We start from the raw sequence: 18,434 nt of genomic DNA, 5'->3' as shown, positions 1-18,434 counted from the left end.
GGCACCTTGCCAAGCATGTTTCCTCCCTGCGCAGAATCAGCAGAAAGAGGCCAATGACTCCTCCTCACACTGAAGCTCTGCTTCCCCCCCGGCCCTGTGCTTGCTCTTGACAGGGGTGTGGTATTCACAGATAATCAGAGCTGCCTTAATTCTGCCTTCCTCCTACCATGATCCACATTTCTGACAATACTAGTTTCTAGGAAAGAAATGATCTTTTTAAAATACATTGTTTTATTTCCACAACTGCTTAAAATATTTTAGTAAAGAAGCAATACAACTTAGCTTTAAAAAAGGTTTATTAAAGGGGACAACATACAGCAATATAGTTAAGGCACATGACAAAGTTTTGGCATTAAACTGCAAATAAAGAAATGCAAATTATCCCAATAGATTTCAGAATCTATCTCATCAGTCCAAATAGTTTTAAAACAATGTTTCAACAGCACCGATAGATAACTCGATAACTTGATAACTCGTCTCAGACAAGGCACAAACTTCAGGACCCGGGGTCCCCCTGCTTCAGTAGCTGCTGCCTGGTGTATTCCCAGATGAGCAGAGCTCCACTCACGTGGACGTTGAGGGAACGGATGATGCCCTGTTGAGGAATTTCCACACACACGTCCAGTTGCTGGATCAGATTTGCTGGAATTCCTTCCCGTTCATTTCTGATTCAGAAAAATGGGAGAAGAAAGGTTAGTTTTCTTATAATAAACAGTTTTCTTCTCAGATATCCTGGATGTTACTGGAAGAGACAGGTTAACAAAATGACACAAGTCTATGGTACCAGGAAAATAAAGACGAGTGTAACAAGAAGGTTTATGGGTCAATTCTGTGTTCACCTGACCATTCCAAACGGGTGAAATAAAATGAAAACTTAGGGGGGCTTTCCATAAACCTTGCAAGTCAAAAGCCAGGTACAGGTGTATGATCAAGAGTCCAGGTAAAACTGTAAACCTTCTGGAACGTTTTCTAGACAGACTCTCAAGACAGTGTTCTTACCCCAACAAGAGTAGAGACTTCTCAGGGAAGCAGTACTGGGTTAGGTCTAAACTTTTCACAGTCTGTTCCACACCCACGATGGTGTAACCTTCTGCTTTTTTCTGTTGCAGATAATCGATCAGCTGAGGTGGTTTTACCTTAATATTCGTTTACAAAGAGCAGAATATTAAATCATTCATTTACAGCCCTCCTGGGGGTAAAATCAGTTAAAGAAAAAAACACTTTCATGAAACTGAAATTTGTTCAAAGGAAAAGGACAGAATTATGCACTATAAAAAAGAACGCTCCCAACATCTCATAAATTTATCAAACAAGAGTGACTTATAACAGGACACATTTTACTGAAAAGAATTCTACATTATTGATTTCTAAAAATACAACAGTGTGAAAGATAATAAGAATAGGAGAACAGAGTGGGCTGTATTTTACTTTTCAGTATTATCTTTAAGCCATTAAAGGCTGGACTACTGCAAAAGGGTTGATAACGTGAAGACAGAGTACTACAAAAGAGTCTAGCAAATGAAAATTTTATTAATAAATCACTTTGCGCCCACCTCCACTAAAGGAAGCCACTGTTCTGCTGAAACGCTGAGGTGCTGAAACTGCTTGTCTCTGATGCACTGAAGGTTGCCAACCACGAGCGCCGAGGCCCCGAACACCTCACAGGTCCGGCACAGCCCTGCACAGGACAAGCCGGGGTTACTGCCGCCAGTCTAAGGCCAAGTTCACTAGGTCCCAGGCATTCCTCTGAAGCTCCCGGAGAGGGGGAAATGTGGAAGAGAGGCCACAAATGGCACTGGGTCAGTTACAAATTTTCAGGATCAGAAGATGTTAAGCAAGCCCAGTGGAAACTCTAATTTTACCTCCTAGGTTGGTTGGTTTGTCAATGAGTGAGGCCACTACAATCAGTCTGCTGAGTGACTTTCCAAGTTTGGCTGCACGATCCTGAAATACCAGCTCCAGGTCTAAGTCAGGAACATTGTTTCTCCATGGGATAATCTTCTTCTGAACATCACTCCACTCTGACTCGTTATCTGCTTCGCCTGAGTTAGAACCTGGGAAAGAAAAAGAAAATATAAATCTCCTTCTCTATTGATTTACCTGCATATTTACTTTTTTAAGAGCTTAAAATGATAGTTTAGAATGAGATTCACTGACTAAAGAACTTTACTTGGATTCAGATACAATTGTCATTTTCAGTAACAGTTTAAAATGTTCAAATTCTACCCTGCTAACCAAAATACGACAACATTTCATGAAAATCAAAGGTGCACATTTTTTCCATTTTAGCATACCCCAAATTGGGAAGCATCTTAGAATCCGTAAGGGTATCATGGGTTTGGTAGCATTTTTTTCTTAGAGTTACATAAAATAATGGTGTATCTTACAAACAATGGTGTTATTAGATTGGAATTTTCTGTAGAAATATTGTATGCCGGAAAACAACATAAATAGTCTTTATCTTAAATTATTTTCCAAGTACTTGGGGGACCTTTTCTAAAAACGAGGACTGTTCTTTGGAGCAGTTATCTCTTGGCTACCCCGATGAGTACACGGATGTTATTGACCTGTCTAATTGCGTTGTGATGTCTAGTTCAGGACTGAGACTCTCCTTCCAGGCTCTCCTTCCCACTCCAAACCTGACTGTGCAAACGGGGGCACTTAGGTTACTGGGGAGGGAAGAGACACGCACGGAACCACGACGCGGTACTATACTGAGGGTGTGCCCACACAGACAGGAGTTGCTAATGTCTGGGGGAGGGAGGGGCAAAAGAGCAAGATGCAGCGTGGGAAGGGCAGGGCCAACTGTGGACACAGTGCGCACGAGCAGGTCGCAGGCAGCGGTGGTGCCTTGATGTCACTCACAGCCTGTGGTGGAGGGAGGGACGGGACTCAGACCAGGTCATTAGGGCTTTGTGTATAAAATGATAAAGAATTTATTCTACAGACAGGAGGCAGTACAGGGTTTTAAGAAGGGGGGTAACAGCACTGGTTTTGTGTTGCAGAAAAACCACCTCTTAAAAACGATGTGGAGGGGCTTCCCTGGTGGCGCAGTGGTTGGGAGTCTGCCTGCCGATGCAGGGGACGCGGGTTCGTGCCCCGGTCTGGGAGGATCCCACATGCCGCGGAGCGACTGGGCCCGTGAGCCAAAATTACTGAGCCTGCGCGTCTGGAGCCTGTGCTCCGCAACGGGAGAGGCCGCGATAGTGAGAGGCCCGCGCACCGCGATGAAGAGTGGCCCCCGCTCTCCACAACTGGAGAAAGCCCTCGCACAGAGACGAGGACCCAACGCAGCCAAAAATAAATAAATAGATAAAGCAAACTGTCAACAAGTAAAAATAAAACACTATAAAAAAAAAATTTAAAAAAAAAAAAAAAAAAAACGATGTGGAGGGTAAGTTGGGGAGGGAAAACCACTGAGAGGCTTTCACACTAGCCCAGAAAAGACAGAAACAGTCTCTGCAAGAGGGGCTGAAGAGGAAGGGCAGAATCGCCAAGATCCGATAACGGACGGATGTGGCTAGAGGGACAGAGGAAGAATGACTCCTGTGAGACCCCTAATAGGAAGGGGATTAGAAGAGGTGCGTCTGGGCAGAAAGGTAACATGGATTTGGATACTGAGTTTAAAGAGCTTATAGATGAGCTGATGCAAGCGTCCAGAAGGCTCAGGAAAGAGGCTGGCCAGAGATAAAGATCTGAAAGTTGCAGTTACATAGGTGGTTTCCAGTTGTGGAAATTAATAAAAATGTGCAGGGAGAGCAAACAGAATGAGAAGAAAACCAGGCCAATGAAAGCATTTAACATTCACGTCTCAGCAGAGAAACCCTGTTGCAATATCCCCCTCTTTACCAAAAACAAACAAAACAAACAGAAAGACCTCTGTAGTCTTTTCCCCATCCAATAACTACCCAGTTGCCTGCCCCACTCACGCCACGGCAGAACTCAGACAAGACGTCCGGATGTGCTGCTCCCCTCCCCTCCCCTCCCGGTCAGGCTGGCCCCTCCACCCTGAAAAGGCTCCTGTCACTGTCTTTTGCCCCCAAATCCACATTTGCTCTTCCCAGGCTTTGCCTGACTTGCTCTCGCTTCATGTAAGCCTCTGCTGGATGTCAACTCCTTAAAAAGGTCTTTTTAATCCTCTCTCACCCTCTTTACTCTGCTTAATTTTCTCCATAGTAGTTTTTACTACCTGACATCTTATCTGTTTGTTTAGGGTTGTCCCCCTGTAGGAATGTAAGCGCCCTGAGGGCAGGGCCTTTGTCTTCTGTTCAGCACACAGGGGGCAATCAGTAAATAAGGTGATAGTCTTAAAGGGAACCATCTAGAGTATTTGATAAAAAAATGCACTTTCCTAGAACTCTCTTCCAGACAAAAATCTAAGGGTGGGACCCAAGAATCTGTACTTTGAACATGATGTCCAAGGGATTCCTGAAAACACTAAAATTTGAGAGAACTATAAATATAAGGGACAAGGGAGGGGAACTCAAAGGAGAGTGAGAAGTCAGACTGAGGAGAAAAATCAAGATAGCAAGAAATGAGCAAATAAATGCTACATAGGGTCAGGTATGGTAAGAAAAGAGCGTCTGTTTAGATTTTGTAAAGAAGTAGACAAAGACAATTTCTGCTTTTCTGAAAGAAGTTTTAATGATGCTTATGGGCTGGGGAAGCCAGAAGGAGGACAAAATGTGAGTGACAGAAATGCTGAGAATGCAGATCACTACTACACATCTCTTAAGGTTAGTTGTGATTTTAAAAATGGGCGGGGGGACTTGATCCCAGTTTTTTGGGGCAGCTGGATTGTGAAGGGAAGGAGGAGGATGAGAAGTAACAGAGGGAAAGGGGGGTCCTTGAGGAAGCTGCAGGGAAGGATGGGGGCGGGGGCACGTGAAAGGAGGGCTGGAGCCATAGGGAAGAGAGGGCTAAGAGATGAGTGATGCTCAGCCAGACCGAGCAGGGAATGCAGAGCTCTGCTTCACTCCCAAATAGGACAAGAAAAGAGATTTCTTAATTTGGCCCCTTTTTATATCTATATTTTTTCAGAAATATATGGTAGAAGAGCAATGAATATTAATTATCAATACTTCAAAGAAGACAGAAGCCTTTAGCTTTATATAGTAAAGCAGATCAAGCTCTCTTTGGCTATTAAGAGCAAAGCCAACGTCAACGGAAAGTACTAGTCAGAGTGACACCACACTTTGTCTTTTCTCTAAGTGGAGGAGCAGAATTCACCACATCAATGAAAAAGTGATACAATCAACCACCTATTCTAAGTAAGGTGAATCAGTGAGCCTGACCAAGGCAACAGGGAGAAAAAGTAAAACAAAAGTTTTTCTTACCTATGTCCTGCTGGGACCAGTCACCTGGTTTTAGTTCATAAAGCTGAGTTGGAGAAAGGTACCACTGAAATCCTGCATCTAAAGGAATGTCAGTGAACCTGGTAAATTTACCAATGGCAATCCATTCGTCCTCAACAAGGCCGGAAAGGCGTGGAAGGATATAAAATATGGTCTGAAAGGAGAATTGTAAAAGTCTAAATTTTTTTCCCTTAAAAATAACAAAGAAATACATGATAACATGTTTAAAGTACAACTTAATTATTATTACTGATGTGTTCTCCCAAACTATCACATCTGATCAAATTACATACTTTCATTTATACCTTGTAGCAACTGTCTATCTATACTTCTTATCTTCTCTAAGAAATTAAGGGATTAATTTAGGAAATCCTTGAGAGCGGGCAGATCTTCCACTCCAGTATCTCTAACTGTATGTAACATAATATACACCATGCTCTTAATACAAGCAAGAAGTGTTTTGGAATTAATCAGCATTAATGTTGGACAACATTTGGATAAATGCTATTTATTGACAACCAGACACCTCCATAAGCAATCAAGTTCGAGCTCTTGTGATGCCAGATCTTTACTCTTGCTGCCAAAATACAAATTTAGAATCTAGATTTTGCCTCGACTGTATCTTAGCTGTGTGACGTTAGACAAGCCATTAGCCTTTCTCAGCTTCAACTTCCTCATTGGTAAAATGAGGGTAAAATCAGGTTAAAAGAGCACATGAAAGTGATTTGTAAACTGCATAGTGTGACACCACTGTGAACAGCAGTTATTCAGTCATTACATAACAATCCTCCTTCCCTTTTCTTACCTATGACAAGAAAACTGAGATCCAGATAATCCTCAAATGTGAAAAGGCACATAGGAAGCAGAAGCACAGTAGGCAATTTAAAAATAAAGTAATAAACTTATAACAATGTCCAAGCCTTCATAAAAGTTTTTAGAATGAATATGGTTTTCTCTTTATTAGCAATATTTGTGCAAATTGAAACTGGCATAATGAATGCAACTGTTTATTAAGTAGGTACCAAGTATAGCTCCAAATGTATAAACAGAGTTCTTGTGTGCCATTATTTTATTGATATGTACAGTTATGGTTCGTATAATTAATAGAGAATAAAATATATAAAACATATGAGGGTGAGGCAGTCAAAGTCAGGATGAAGGAAAAGGGGAAGCAAGGGACTTACTCCTGCTGGAGAACTGAATAGAAAAGGCTGACTTAGCACTAGAGAGTTATTAAGAGTCCTTCAGAAAGATGTCAAACAAAGCATTCTGGGCGCTAAAGGACACAGAACAGAGCACGTTAAAATATTTGAAAAATCCTAAATAATTTTTGCAATGAAGCAACAAAGTACACAATAATGTTCTATGATGACTATCTCACAACATATAGATCTGTATTTTTTTTAAAGGCCAGATTATTAGTAATCCACACACACACACAACCCAACAACAAAGAAAACTGCTTATGCATTGTAGCTAAAGTTTCTGATACTTCCAAGTTCCTAGATCATGTTTTAAATTCCAAGGCAGAACACTATAACTGTAGTCGAAAAAGGGAGAAAGTAATATCATATGTACAAATTTTAATAATCTATATATTAAGTTAATTAATTCACATGCTAACTGTAATAAGTTTAAAGAAATCATATAAGCACATTCTGTTACGATCACTGAGATGGTGGATCATTTGCTATACAATTCCAGCCATCCAGAGCCTAAAATAGGCACTTAACAGAAGAGTAGATCTTTTCGCTCTTTCATAACAATGGGCTTCGTTACAACAAATCTCACCTGCACAAATGTTCTCACTCATTTCCTTTTAATGTCAGAACAGATTTCTGTTCAGAGTTAAATATTCCCCCTTCCAGTGTTTACAAGCCAGACACTGCCTGAGAAACAGAAAGTGAAAATGACTAGCCAATTTTCACTGCTGAAGAGTGAAGCGCAAGCAGCCATCTGCATGAAGTGACAAAATTACACGGAGCGCTTTACGACGTGAAGGCAGTGTTGTAAGGACAGTTAACCTCATATACCTTCAACAACCATGGCAGAAAGGAAGCACCGGGACTAAAGATACGGAAGAGAGTTCGCAAATGAGATTCTCTGCTCACCTCCAGACAGTAGTCCTTAAGTGGGTGGAACGATGCAAAAAAGAAATGCTCCTGGATCCGTTGCCAATTCTTCTTCGCATTCCTAAGTGTTAAAGATACACGTGAGGTACAGACTAGTGAACCCACTCTGGGAAGGGGGAAGACCAAGTAGCTCTCTTAAAGAGGAACTGCAGAATTTAGAATGAATGGAAAATCTTGTGACTTTTATCCCAAGATTTATAACGCCTATCTCTAAGATCAACATCCTTAAAAGCTGACCCTAAATCTGACATTTTGAAATGAAACTCAACGACAGACAAAGAAATTAAATAACTCTCTCACAGTCCTACGTCAAACAGTGACTCAACAAGAATGAAACTCAGGTCTCCACTCCATCAAAGAGACAGTCATCAGTCAACAGACAACGATGGGAAAATCTCACAGGAACAGCTGCCGCAGGTACAACTCCCGGGCTTGGGGAAAAAGAATTCTAAAAGGGAACCATGGAAGAAATCTAGGCTGGGATCCTTATGTCTCTCTCTGGCCATAAATGCTTTTTTTTTTTTTTTTTTTCAGGAGAGAAAATCGTTACATAAGTTACTTTTTTGTTTTTGGCTGCGCTGCGCAGCATGTGGGATCTCAGTTCCCCGACCAGGGATTGCCCATTGCAGTGGAAGCGCGGAGTCGGAAGCGCGGAGTCTTAACCTCGGAGTCTTAACCTCGGGACTGCCAGGGAAGTCCACGTAAGTCACGTTTTCTACCCTGAAGATTCACGACACGCAGCCAAACTGTACCAACTTTCGTAAGCCAAATGAAAGTAATATCACAAACAACAAAAACCAAAAATTTGTCAAGTTTTAGAAGGCAAAAGAGGGAGGAATAAAAATTACAAAACACGGCCACCGGCAGGTTTCAGTTTAAATTCATGACCAACAACCCAAAAGCTAAGCAGCAATTTCAAGACGCCTTCCGGCAAGTTCATTCTCCTGCTCTGGCCAACGTACCTTCTTCACCCCTGAGTTCCCAGCCCCTCCTGTCACTGCCGGCTGCGCCTCATCATCAGTGGGGTGAGAAGACCTGAGATGAGAGGCTGGCCCCTCCTTATGCACCTGTCTTCTCTGCCCCTTGGCTTTCAAGGGTCTCTTCAAAGGACAACACCCCAGTATGTGTCCGAGCTCCCATCCCCCTGGGTTTTCCTATTGAGTTGTGCACCTCCACCTACTCCATCCCAGCAGTGGTGTTGTATCTGTTTGATATTGAGCATCTGAGTAGGACTTTGTTTGGGGGATAGAGAAGTTCTCTTAGAAAAGAAAAGGCAAGAGCTTCTAGCTTTAACCCGGACATCTGAGGGGTTATGAGCATGGCTTTAGAGTCAGGTCATGTTGCTTCTCAGCAGTTCTTTGACAACAGAGGATGAAAACATTTGGCTACGCTGAAGAGAAACATCTAGAGGTCCCTAAATCAAAGATCAAGGATTAAAGAGCAAAAAAAGAAAAAGAAAAGAAAAAGGTCAGTGACAGAGCTGACAGCACTTAGAACTGTAATTAAACTGCACATCAAATAGTGAGCTGCTTAAATGCTGCTTGATCTGAGCTCTGTGCACTGCAGCGTGATGGGCTAAACAGAAGCTGCTAAAGCTGGGCACCCTCTATGCCCTCTCTGCACACAATGCTGGACCGAGGGGTAAGGGGACAAGGCCTGCTTACCCTGCTCCATGCATGTTTTCCACTTGATTCAGACTGGATTCAATAATGGAAGTCAAAGCATCAAGTTCTTCAATGTGCAATGTCTTACACATGCTCCAGATTTTCTTAAGAGCAACTAAGGCATACAGTCGAATGCTAAAATTGTGATTAAAACACCAGTGCAGTACGATAATAAGGGCTTGCTTCAGAATTAGTTTCTGAAAAGGAGAAACATTCTTCAGATGTAAACATGGACCATTTTACCCTTGACTGTATGACCAAGAACAAGGAGTACAGGTGACAAAAATGCTACCAAGTAAAATCTTATTTCACTGGTTTTGCATCGTCATTCTCAGACAGATACACGGGCAGGAGTGATTTCCTCAAGAAGGAAAGTATCTTCCCAGCTCTTTAGTTTTTATTTACCATATGCTGCCACACATGTTCTCCCCCATACTCCAGTACCTAGGTTAATCTGAATGAAGTACTTTCATGCTAACCATTGTATGACCAGTGTTTTAAGAAGTCTCCATCACTTATTACCTTACCATGGGCTGAAAAAGTTAGAAATATTAAGTGAAGGTACCTCATAAAGTGCTGTTTTCCCCTGGTCTGAATTACTCTGTTTCCTCTAATGGTGACCTTGGACCCACACAGCACTGAGTGGTGGCAGGAAAATTAAGAAGTGGGGAGAAAAATAATAAGAGTTTAAACTTCCCTGTAGTCTTTTCCTGTGAATTCACAGAGTTTTTCACCTTCACAGCCAGGAGAGTTTATGCAATGATAATCCCTGATTTCTAAAACCACACAGTTCAACAGATATTGAAAGGCAAAGGAAGTGACATGTATTAATATGGAAACCAGATGGGCTCAAACTTTTAATACAGTATCAGGAGCTACCTTAATGCTCCTACCAAACGGCTCATCTGTAAATGTTACTGGGCTGCACCAAGCTAAGAGCCCTGCAATAGTACAGTTTCTTGTCTATCTTACTTCTCTCAACAGATTGTAAGCAAATCTCTTCCCTGCACGTATTTAAAACAGAAAGATAACAACTGCTATTATCTGATGCTAGAGCTTTCTTAACTCTTACCAGAAGGTGTAACACAAGTTTTCACATAACTATAACTAACACACTGCCATCTGGCTGACAGACACTGTAACACACCATCAGTTTTAAGATATTATCATGGTTTTTTGAGGTTAAAATGTGGTGGGAAGAAAGACCTGTTCTTAGGATTGATGAAATAGGTTAACAACGAAATCTGATTGTTACCGTGCTTAAAGACAACACTTTGAAAAATTCTAGGAAACCTATCCCCCCAATATTTTTACCTCACTTTCAACACTAAACAACATTTATTTCAGACAGCTGACCACTGAACAGCAGGGGTTGAACTGTGCAGGTCCACTTATACGTGGATTTTTTTCACTAAAGACGTACTACAGTACTACATGATCCTCGGGTGGTTGAATCCACAGATACAGATGAGGAACCTTGTATTACGGTGACTGTAAAGTTACGTGTGGATTTCCCACTGCGCAGAGAGGGTTGGTACTCCCAACTCCTGTGTTGACCGAGGGTCCACTGTGTTAAGTTTCTCCCAGAGTTTACAACATGTAAGTACATTCTATGTAGATTCAATAATATAGAATCTTGCTCTAAATCTTTACCAGCAGGTTTTCCTGAATTCTCCACAGTTGCCATAGTGATTAACCAGAATTAGCTAAGATCTCTACTTATCTAGGGAAGATGCTTTAAACCTGAGAAAGATGAAGAACTGGCTTTCACACTCTGAATAATGACAGTCATTTTATATAAACCTTCAATAACACAATGGCTTTTAATACTCTGACCATGAGTTTCTTTGTACAAGCATTTGTTAGATAACTCTGCCAGCCAAGGAATAGTTAAATGCAATGAGGGATGTCTTATTTAAATAATCTTACGTAAATACTTGTATAAAGTTAAGCATCCTATCATTAAAAGTTGCCCATTAATTTGTCTAGAGATTTAACATGGGCTCAGTTGTTATCTCAGTGTGTGTGTGCCCGTGGGTAACACCTTATTGTGCGTTTGTGTCTAAGTGCGTGTGCCATTAGGAGGGGAGTGGAAGGGAAGGGGAGAAACTGCAAAACACACAAGGACTACTCTAAATGAAAACAGCACAAATGTATAAGTTCTATTTTGATAGTCAAGTCTGAACTCTTCTCACAAACAATATAAACCCACCTTCTCTGGAATATTTTCAGTAATGATGTCCAAATGCGACAAAACTGATAAAAATGTACAAATGCTTGTTTTAAGGTTTTCTTCAGCCTGAAAATAAATCAGATACACGAAACAGTCATTCAAAGCTGCCGTGAGCCCGTGCACATCAAGGCACCAGGCTGGACACTTGGGGCCGGATCCTCCCCGACAGAGCCACGGCCTGGGTGGGAGGAGAGGAGGAAAAGCGAGAAAGCACAGGAACGTCCCAGAGCCAAACGCCCGCACGCACAACACTCATCAGACACACGCCCGCTAACCACTCAGGCGAGGAGTAACTGGGGGAGACCAGGGTGAGCGCACCGCAGGGAGAGAAGGGCTGGCTGGAGAAAGCGGAGGTGGGCAGGGCAACAGGGAGGGGGGTGAACAGGTGAAGATGAGCAAGACGAACTAAGACAGGCAAGCGGGAGGCAAAGGCCCCCGTGCGGAGGGGAGCAGCAGAGGTTAAATGGGGCCCTGCAGCTGCTTACAAAAAGCCTCAAGAGGGCTTCCCTGGTGGCACAGTGGTTGAGAGTCCGCCTGCCAATGCAGGGGACACGGGTTCGTGCCCCGGTCCGGGAAGATCCCACATGCCATGGAGTGGCTGGGCCCGTGAGCCATGGCCGCTGAGCCTGCGCGTCCGGAGCCTGTGCTCCGCAACGGGAAAGGCCACAACAGTGAGAGGCCCGCGTACCGCAAAAAACAAACAAACAAAAAAGAGCCTCAATGAAACGCTACTTATAAGAGTGTTCAACTGGAATTCGGAAACCTTCCCTATGATAGTGACTTGGAATTACACATTATTTTAATGATAAAAAACTGATGGACGCCGGGTAGACTGGAAAGAGACTACAGACACCACAGTTCAGAAACTGTTCCAAAAGGCGAATCAGATGATTAATTCCTTTATGTAACTAGTAGTTAGTTATTGACTGTCTTCCATGGACCAGTTACTGTGGTGGAAACAGAGGAAAACAAAAATAAGTAAGATTCCTGCCTTCCTGGAGCTTAGGGTCTAATGGAGAGGAAAGACAAAATCAAACCAGACAATAAATTAAAATTCCCATTACAAAAAGAACTATTTATGTGCTACAAACACCCACACTAAGGGGATCTAAACTACTCAGGGAGGCAGCTTCCTTTAAGAAATGACACAAACGACACATGAACTGCGATCTGAAGAAAGAGAAGCAGTTATGCAGGCAAAGAGGAGAAAGAACAGAAAAGGTCAGAGGGGTACTCGGCCACGTGGGGGGTCCGCGATGAAGCAAGCTGCCCGGTAATCAGGCCCTAATGCAGGCCCCTCCCAGCTGGGGGGCGTGGCCACGCCATCTGCTCTGGACGCGATCAGAGGCTGGGAACGCGCGGGTATACCAAGACGCACCCTCCTGGAATGCTCGTCCTTCGCACCCTGAGCGACCACAGGGAGAGCTGCAGAACCAGTGGTGCCCGGCACTGCGGCTGTCCCCACTACTGCAGCCAAGGTGACAAGCACGTGGCTGAAGAAGTCGTCTGCAGGTCCCAGCCCAGTGGATACCACACGCACAACAGCCCAGCCTGGTCCAGTCAATCCAGAAACAAGAAAAATAGCAGAGTGTTGTTCACTCCCCTGGCCTTTGGAATGTTGCAGCAACAGAAAACTGAGCCCATCCATGCATCAATGACTCAAGTGCAGAGGTGGGAACATGGGGCACATGGACTGGACGGGGAGGAGGGCACAGGCCACGTGAGACCTGCAGGCCACTCAAGGCTTCGGTCTTTGTTCTGAGAGCAGTGTTTTAAGAAAGTGGATGACCTGATCACATTTTCATTTTGAAGAACCTGCTCTGGCCTCGGTGTGGAGAGTAGATTGAAAGGGAGGAAGAGGGGACGCAGGTGGTCCACCGAGGGGAGCAGTGCAGTGGACGATGCAGCCTGGACCAAGGCCAAGCGCAGAGACGGGAGATGGTGACTGAGAAACACTCGGGAGGTAAGAGCGACAGGATCTGGTCCAGAGTCAGGAAAAGCGCTGAGTTCCCTGCTTTGTGCAGCTGTATAGACAGTGGTGCTGTTTACAATAGTAGAAAAAGATCAAGTTTGGGGCAAATATAAGGCACCTGGTGTCAGACATCCAAGTTTTAGATGACTTATAAACATTCAAGAAGAATGTCCGTAGCGGGGGTCAGCAAAGCTTTCTGTTAAGGACCAGTGAATAAAAATACAGCTGTGAGGTCCATACAGTCTGTTGCACACACTTGACTCTGTCCTTTTAGCTCAAACACAGCCATGAACGATATGTACTGATATATGAACGGGCATGGCTGTGCTCCATCAAACGTGGCCAGGCCGGGCGTGGCTGCAGTCAGCCTGATGGAGCACTTAGGGGAAGATGTCTGAAAGAGAGATATAAATTATTGGGTCATTCACATCAGATAATAAGTGAATCCATGACCCAGATAAAACTGACTATAAAACAAGGAGAAATTAAGGAAAGAAGGCGGCCCAGCCTTGAGAAGCACTAACATTTAACAGCTGGGGAGGGAAGGAAATGCCCAGAAAGAACACAGAAAACAAGAAACAGACGGGCAGGAGGAACCAGGGAAGTGTGTTACTGAACCAGGAACAAGGAGGTCGTCTGTAGCATGGACGGATGGGGAGAAGCAGGAGGCTGACCACCGACCCTGGCAAAGGGTCGTCTGAGAAGTGACCGAGCTGGAGGTGGGTCCGCTGGACTGAACTGTGGGCGAGGAGAACATGAAAACCCCGAAACTGCGGCATACACACACTTCTTTCAGCAAGTCCGGCTCTGACAGGGTAGGGATATAGGTGATTACAGGCATCCTCTATAGGAGCAGCTCAGTGTAAATACCCGTAACAATGGATGAGAAACCATCTGGTTAAGAAGGGGACACTAGGTATAGGAGAGAGGCTGAGGGCTAAGGTTCCCGAGAAGGCAGACAGGAAGAGAAGCTGGAGAACAAGCAGAGGAATTACCTCAACAGCAGATTCAGGTCCTTGATGATATAGGAGGGAAGCAGTCTTGGGTGGATATGGACAAGGTATTGGGTTGGCCGAAAAGTTTGTTCGGGTTTTTCCAGAAGATGTTATGGCAAAACCTGAATGAACTTTTCGGCCAATCCTATATATTTATTTGCGTGCCTGCTCTTGAGAAGGTAAAGGTATTCCTATGCGATGACTGCTATTTTCTCGGAAACATAAAAGCTAAGGTCACCTGCTTCAAATAAAGGAGGAAAAGGGTGTAGTGGACACTGCCTGTTTGGGGGTATCTATTCTGAATCCCCTTCCCAGTTCAGGGAATTCTTCACCTTATAGGTCTTGTGAGAAGCTGGAAATGCCAGACATTCATTTTCCCAGCCTCCTTGCAGCTGAGAAGTCACCTGACCTGGATCCAGAGACGCCAGAGAGGCAGAGCCCACCAAGAACCCACTCCATGCAGGCGGCAGAGGCGGCAGGCGGGTGGCTGGCCAAGGCTGCAGCACTGCCATGATGGCACCAGGCGTCCAGTGGGGTGAAGCAATGTCCCTGGTGGACCTGCTCTACGGCACGCCTGTGGCTACAGTTCTGGAAACCACTAAGCCCCACCTTGTTCCTGCCTATTTTCCAAGCTGGATTCTGCAGCTTTCTGGGCACTGTGTAAGCTACCTCATTTCCCCCATCTCCGCTGTCTGGTTTCCATCCCTTTGATTCAATCAGCAAACGTTTTACTTGCTTACAGTGAAAAACCCTGATGTCCACAAGGAAAAGATGTGAAGAGAATATACCGGCTCTGAGAGCTCTTTATGGAAAACGAGAGACTGAGCAGAGTGGAAAAACGGGACGAACTGGTGGCTTGACCAGGGACAGGAGAGTCAGGGGGGCTGGAAGCACACCAGAACCAGGGGCCTTCCGTGAGAATTTCTGAGGCAGCGCCCACCCGCTTGAGAGCAGACAAACAAGATTAATAAAGCAACAGGTCTGAGAAGCAATGCAAGGAAAAAATGTCAAAGTACGTTTCTTAATTCTATGGACGTGAAGAGAAGGAAGAGCCAGCAGAGGAACCTTGGAAGAGTGAAGACGAACGCAGCTTCTGAAAGGAAACAGACATCTGAATCAGAGCTTTGTCACTTCTTAGTGGTGTGACAAGTTACTTAATGTCTCTGGACTTCAGAGAGAAGTCTGGACTTCATGTTTTTCACTAAGTAAAAAAAACTGGACTTCAGTTTTTTCACTAAGTAAAATGTAAAAATTCCGACCTACTTTTCAAGATCATTGTGAAGATGATGCTGCCACGCTTATCCTAACACCCAGGTTTCAGGAGAGGAGCCTGGGACAGTGAAGGACCGCGGGGGGTGTGGGGGTGGTATGTGTGTGAGTGTGTGTGTGTGTGTGTGTGTCAGGGATTTCAGGCAAAGACACGCTCATCAATTTCATGTCATACAGGATGAAGTTTGAAGCGATTATGTTAGAGGGCCTAGGAGGTGGCTGGGATGCAGCGAACCAGCAGAGACAGCGTGTACAAAGCAAAGGGAGTATAGAAAGAGAAGGACAAGGGACTGGAGAAGGGATCACCATAGTGTACAGTCAGCTGGAGAAGAAAAGCAACAGTCAGCGAGAAAGGCTGCATGGCAGTAAGGAAGATGAAGAAAAAGACAAGGCTGTTTGTAGCTGCACACAAAGCCCTCAACGTGCGACTTCTGAAGATGCGGCACAGCCCAGTGGTTTAAGAGCAAGAGAGAAAGGCAAAGATACTCACTCTCGAAGTTTAATAGAAGGAAAAGAAGACACTAGGATGACGGCAGGATGGAGGAAAAGTCAACAGAAGAAGAGTGAAGAACTCAGGGTAAAGTCCCAGAAGGAAATGCACATAAGGACACAGACACAGATGAGGAAGAGAGAACAACAGTTTCTCCCCCGAAACAGAAAGAGATACTTTTCACACACAGAAGGCAAGGTCATTTACCGAGAAAGGGAAGGGTGAACTTGGGAACCAGCAGAAAATACTCGAGGCAAGTATTTAGAACTGATGTTTAGAAACAACTTGCTATTGGTCAGGAAGCCTGCAACTGCAAATTCTATCACTGATCTTAGTATCGATGCCTTAAAAATGATTTTCAAGATATAAGAATGTTGGGGATGGGGTGTCAGAGGTGTGCGTGAGGGTACAGAGGAGGTAAGAATGGAAACGAACGGACACTTGCTTTTGGCTGGGTGGTAGGGGCTCCCTTCTACTCTCTCTGCTTTGGTTATATTTGAAATTTCCCTACTAAGAAATTCTTTAAAATGTAAGGAATGCATTTAATTCTTCATTCTTAATCATTCTTAATTCCTCATCATTCTTTTTTTTGTTGTCTTTTTTACTTTTTGGCTGCACCCTGCAGCATGCGGGATCTTCGTTCCCAAACCAGGGATCGAACCTGCACCCCTGCATTGGAAGCACGGAGTCTAAACCACTGGACTACCAGGGAAGCCCCCAATTCCTCATCATTCTTATCTCTAAGATCAAACAAAGACATTGCTTGGTAAATAAAAATATAGAAGGCACCTATTTCCCTTACTTCTTAATAACAGAAACCTTTTCCATCTTTGTTTTGTTGGAATAGAAGAACTCTCAAATAAAAATTATGCTATATTCAAGATAAATGCCAGGGCTTTCTGTCTCCTAAATTAATTCAAATCCTACAAAACACAATTTAGGATGTCAGTATATTAGGGGCAGGGCAACTGACAGCCAGAAAACTATTAAAGTGAAACAATCTCCCAGCATAGCTAAGATCTTTTCTTCATTAAAAAAAATTATGAAAAATCTCCTTTACTTACGTAAGAAAAACAGTCCCAGAACTTTGGAAGAAATTGAGGGAATTTATGAAGAATCAATATAATAATCCATTCTATAAAATATTTTATGGATGCTTGATTATTGATGAAACCAGACTGGAAAATCTTGTCAATAATTCTATTCAAGAAATTCTGAGAAAAATAAAGCATACAAATTAAACTGTTATGGTTATTAATTTTAAAAAATTTATTTTTACTGAGATATCACTGACATATAATGTATAAGTTTAGGTGTACAACACGATGTGACGATACATTTATTTATTTATTTTTTAAACATCTTTATTGGAGTATTATTGCTTTACAATGGTGTGTTAGTTTCTGCTTTATAACAAAGTGAATCAGTTTTACATATGTTCCCATATCTCTTCCCTCTGCGTCTCCCTCCCTCCCACCCTCCCTATCCCACCCCTCTAGGTGGTCACAAAGCACTGAGCTGATCTCCCTGTGCTATGCGGCTGCTTCCCACTAGCGGTCTATTTTACATTTGGTAGTGTATATATGTCCATGCCACTCTCTCGCTTTGTGATGATACATTTATATATCGCAGTATGACTACCACCATAGCAGCACTAGCCTCTATCATGTCACACAGTGATTTCTTTTCTGTGGTGGGAAAAATTAAAATCTATTCCTTATCAACTTTGAAAATGGTTACTAATTTTAATTAAGAAATAGTCACTATTAAAAAAACAGCTTAAAGTTTTATTGTGGCATATGAGACTTTAAACAGTTAAAATATTACAATAAAATACTGAGGGGAAGAATATATTAAATGGGGCCATGTAAATCAGTTTCCAATTTATTTCTACAACACCTAATTGCCTCAGTATTCTATTAAAAAAAACTTCTGAATCAACTTCAATTTTAAGAACTAAAGTATAAATTTTAAGCAGACAACTTTCTCAATTTTAAAGCAGCACATGACAATTTCTACTACATAGTTTATTCATATGAAAACATTATGCTTAAAGGTACGAATGTAATAAATGTTATACCTGATCGAATCTGGGGAAAAGTACAAGCAGAGTCTGCCATATTCGGTTTTTCACTCTATGTTGTTGAGAATTCACATAGTATCGAGTTCTTGACTTGGACACCAATTCATCCTTGGCGGGGGGAGGGTGGGACCAATATTAAATTACCTACTGAACTTGTGATTAATGAAAAGAAAATCAGTGACAACTTCAAGTTTAAGAAGTATAAACTGGGCATAGGAGCCTGTTATACTCCAAAAGACAGA

General features: G+C 43.1%; 1 protein-coding gene across 3 annotated transcripts in view; it reads right to left on the bottom strand.

Moving 5' to 3' along the window:
• Positions 1-278: 278 nt before the first annotated feature.
• The window catches only part of TARBP1 (tRNA guanosine 2 -O-methyltransferase TARBP1), a gene marked incomplete at its 5' end in the record, with an annotated part of 66,560 nt that continues 48,404 nt past the window's right edge, over positions 279-18,434 (bottom strand). For all 3 annotated transcript variants that reach the window (XM_079703151.1, XM_079703152.1, XM_079703150.1), the window contains 10 exons: positions 279-665; positions 1,000-1,136; positions 1,554-1,678; positions 1,863-2,054; positions 5,337-5,508; positions 7,466-7,547; positions 9,151-9,347; positions 11,363-11,449; positions 17,174-17,323; positions 18,190-18,300. In XM_079703151.1, coding sequence (XP_079559277.1) covers positions 497-665; positions 1,000-1,136; positions 1,554-1,678; positions 1,863-2,054; positions 5,337-5,508; positions 7,466-7,547; positions 9,151-9,347; positions 11,363-11,449; positions 17,174-17,323; positions 18,190-18,300 — 1,422 coding nt within the window. In that variant the 3' untranslated portion in view covers positions 279-496. The remainder of the gene's footprint in view (positions 666-999; positions 1,137-1,553; positions 1,679-1,862; positions 2,055-5,336; positions 5,509-7,465; positions 7,548-9,150; positions 9,348-11,362; positions 11,450-17,173; positions 17,324-18,189; positions 18,301-18,434) is intronic.

This window comes from Hyperoodon ampullatus (genome assembly GCF_949752795.1).
Source record: "Hyperoodon ampullatus genome assembly, chromosome: 1".
Lineage (NCBI taxonomy): Eukaryota > Metazoa > Chordata > Mammalia > Artiodactyla > Ziphiidae > Hyperoodon > Hyperoodon ampullatus.
This window is presented reverse-complemented; position numbering and strand designations above follow the sequence as displayed.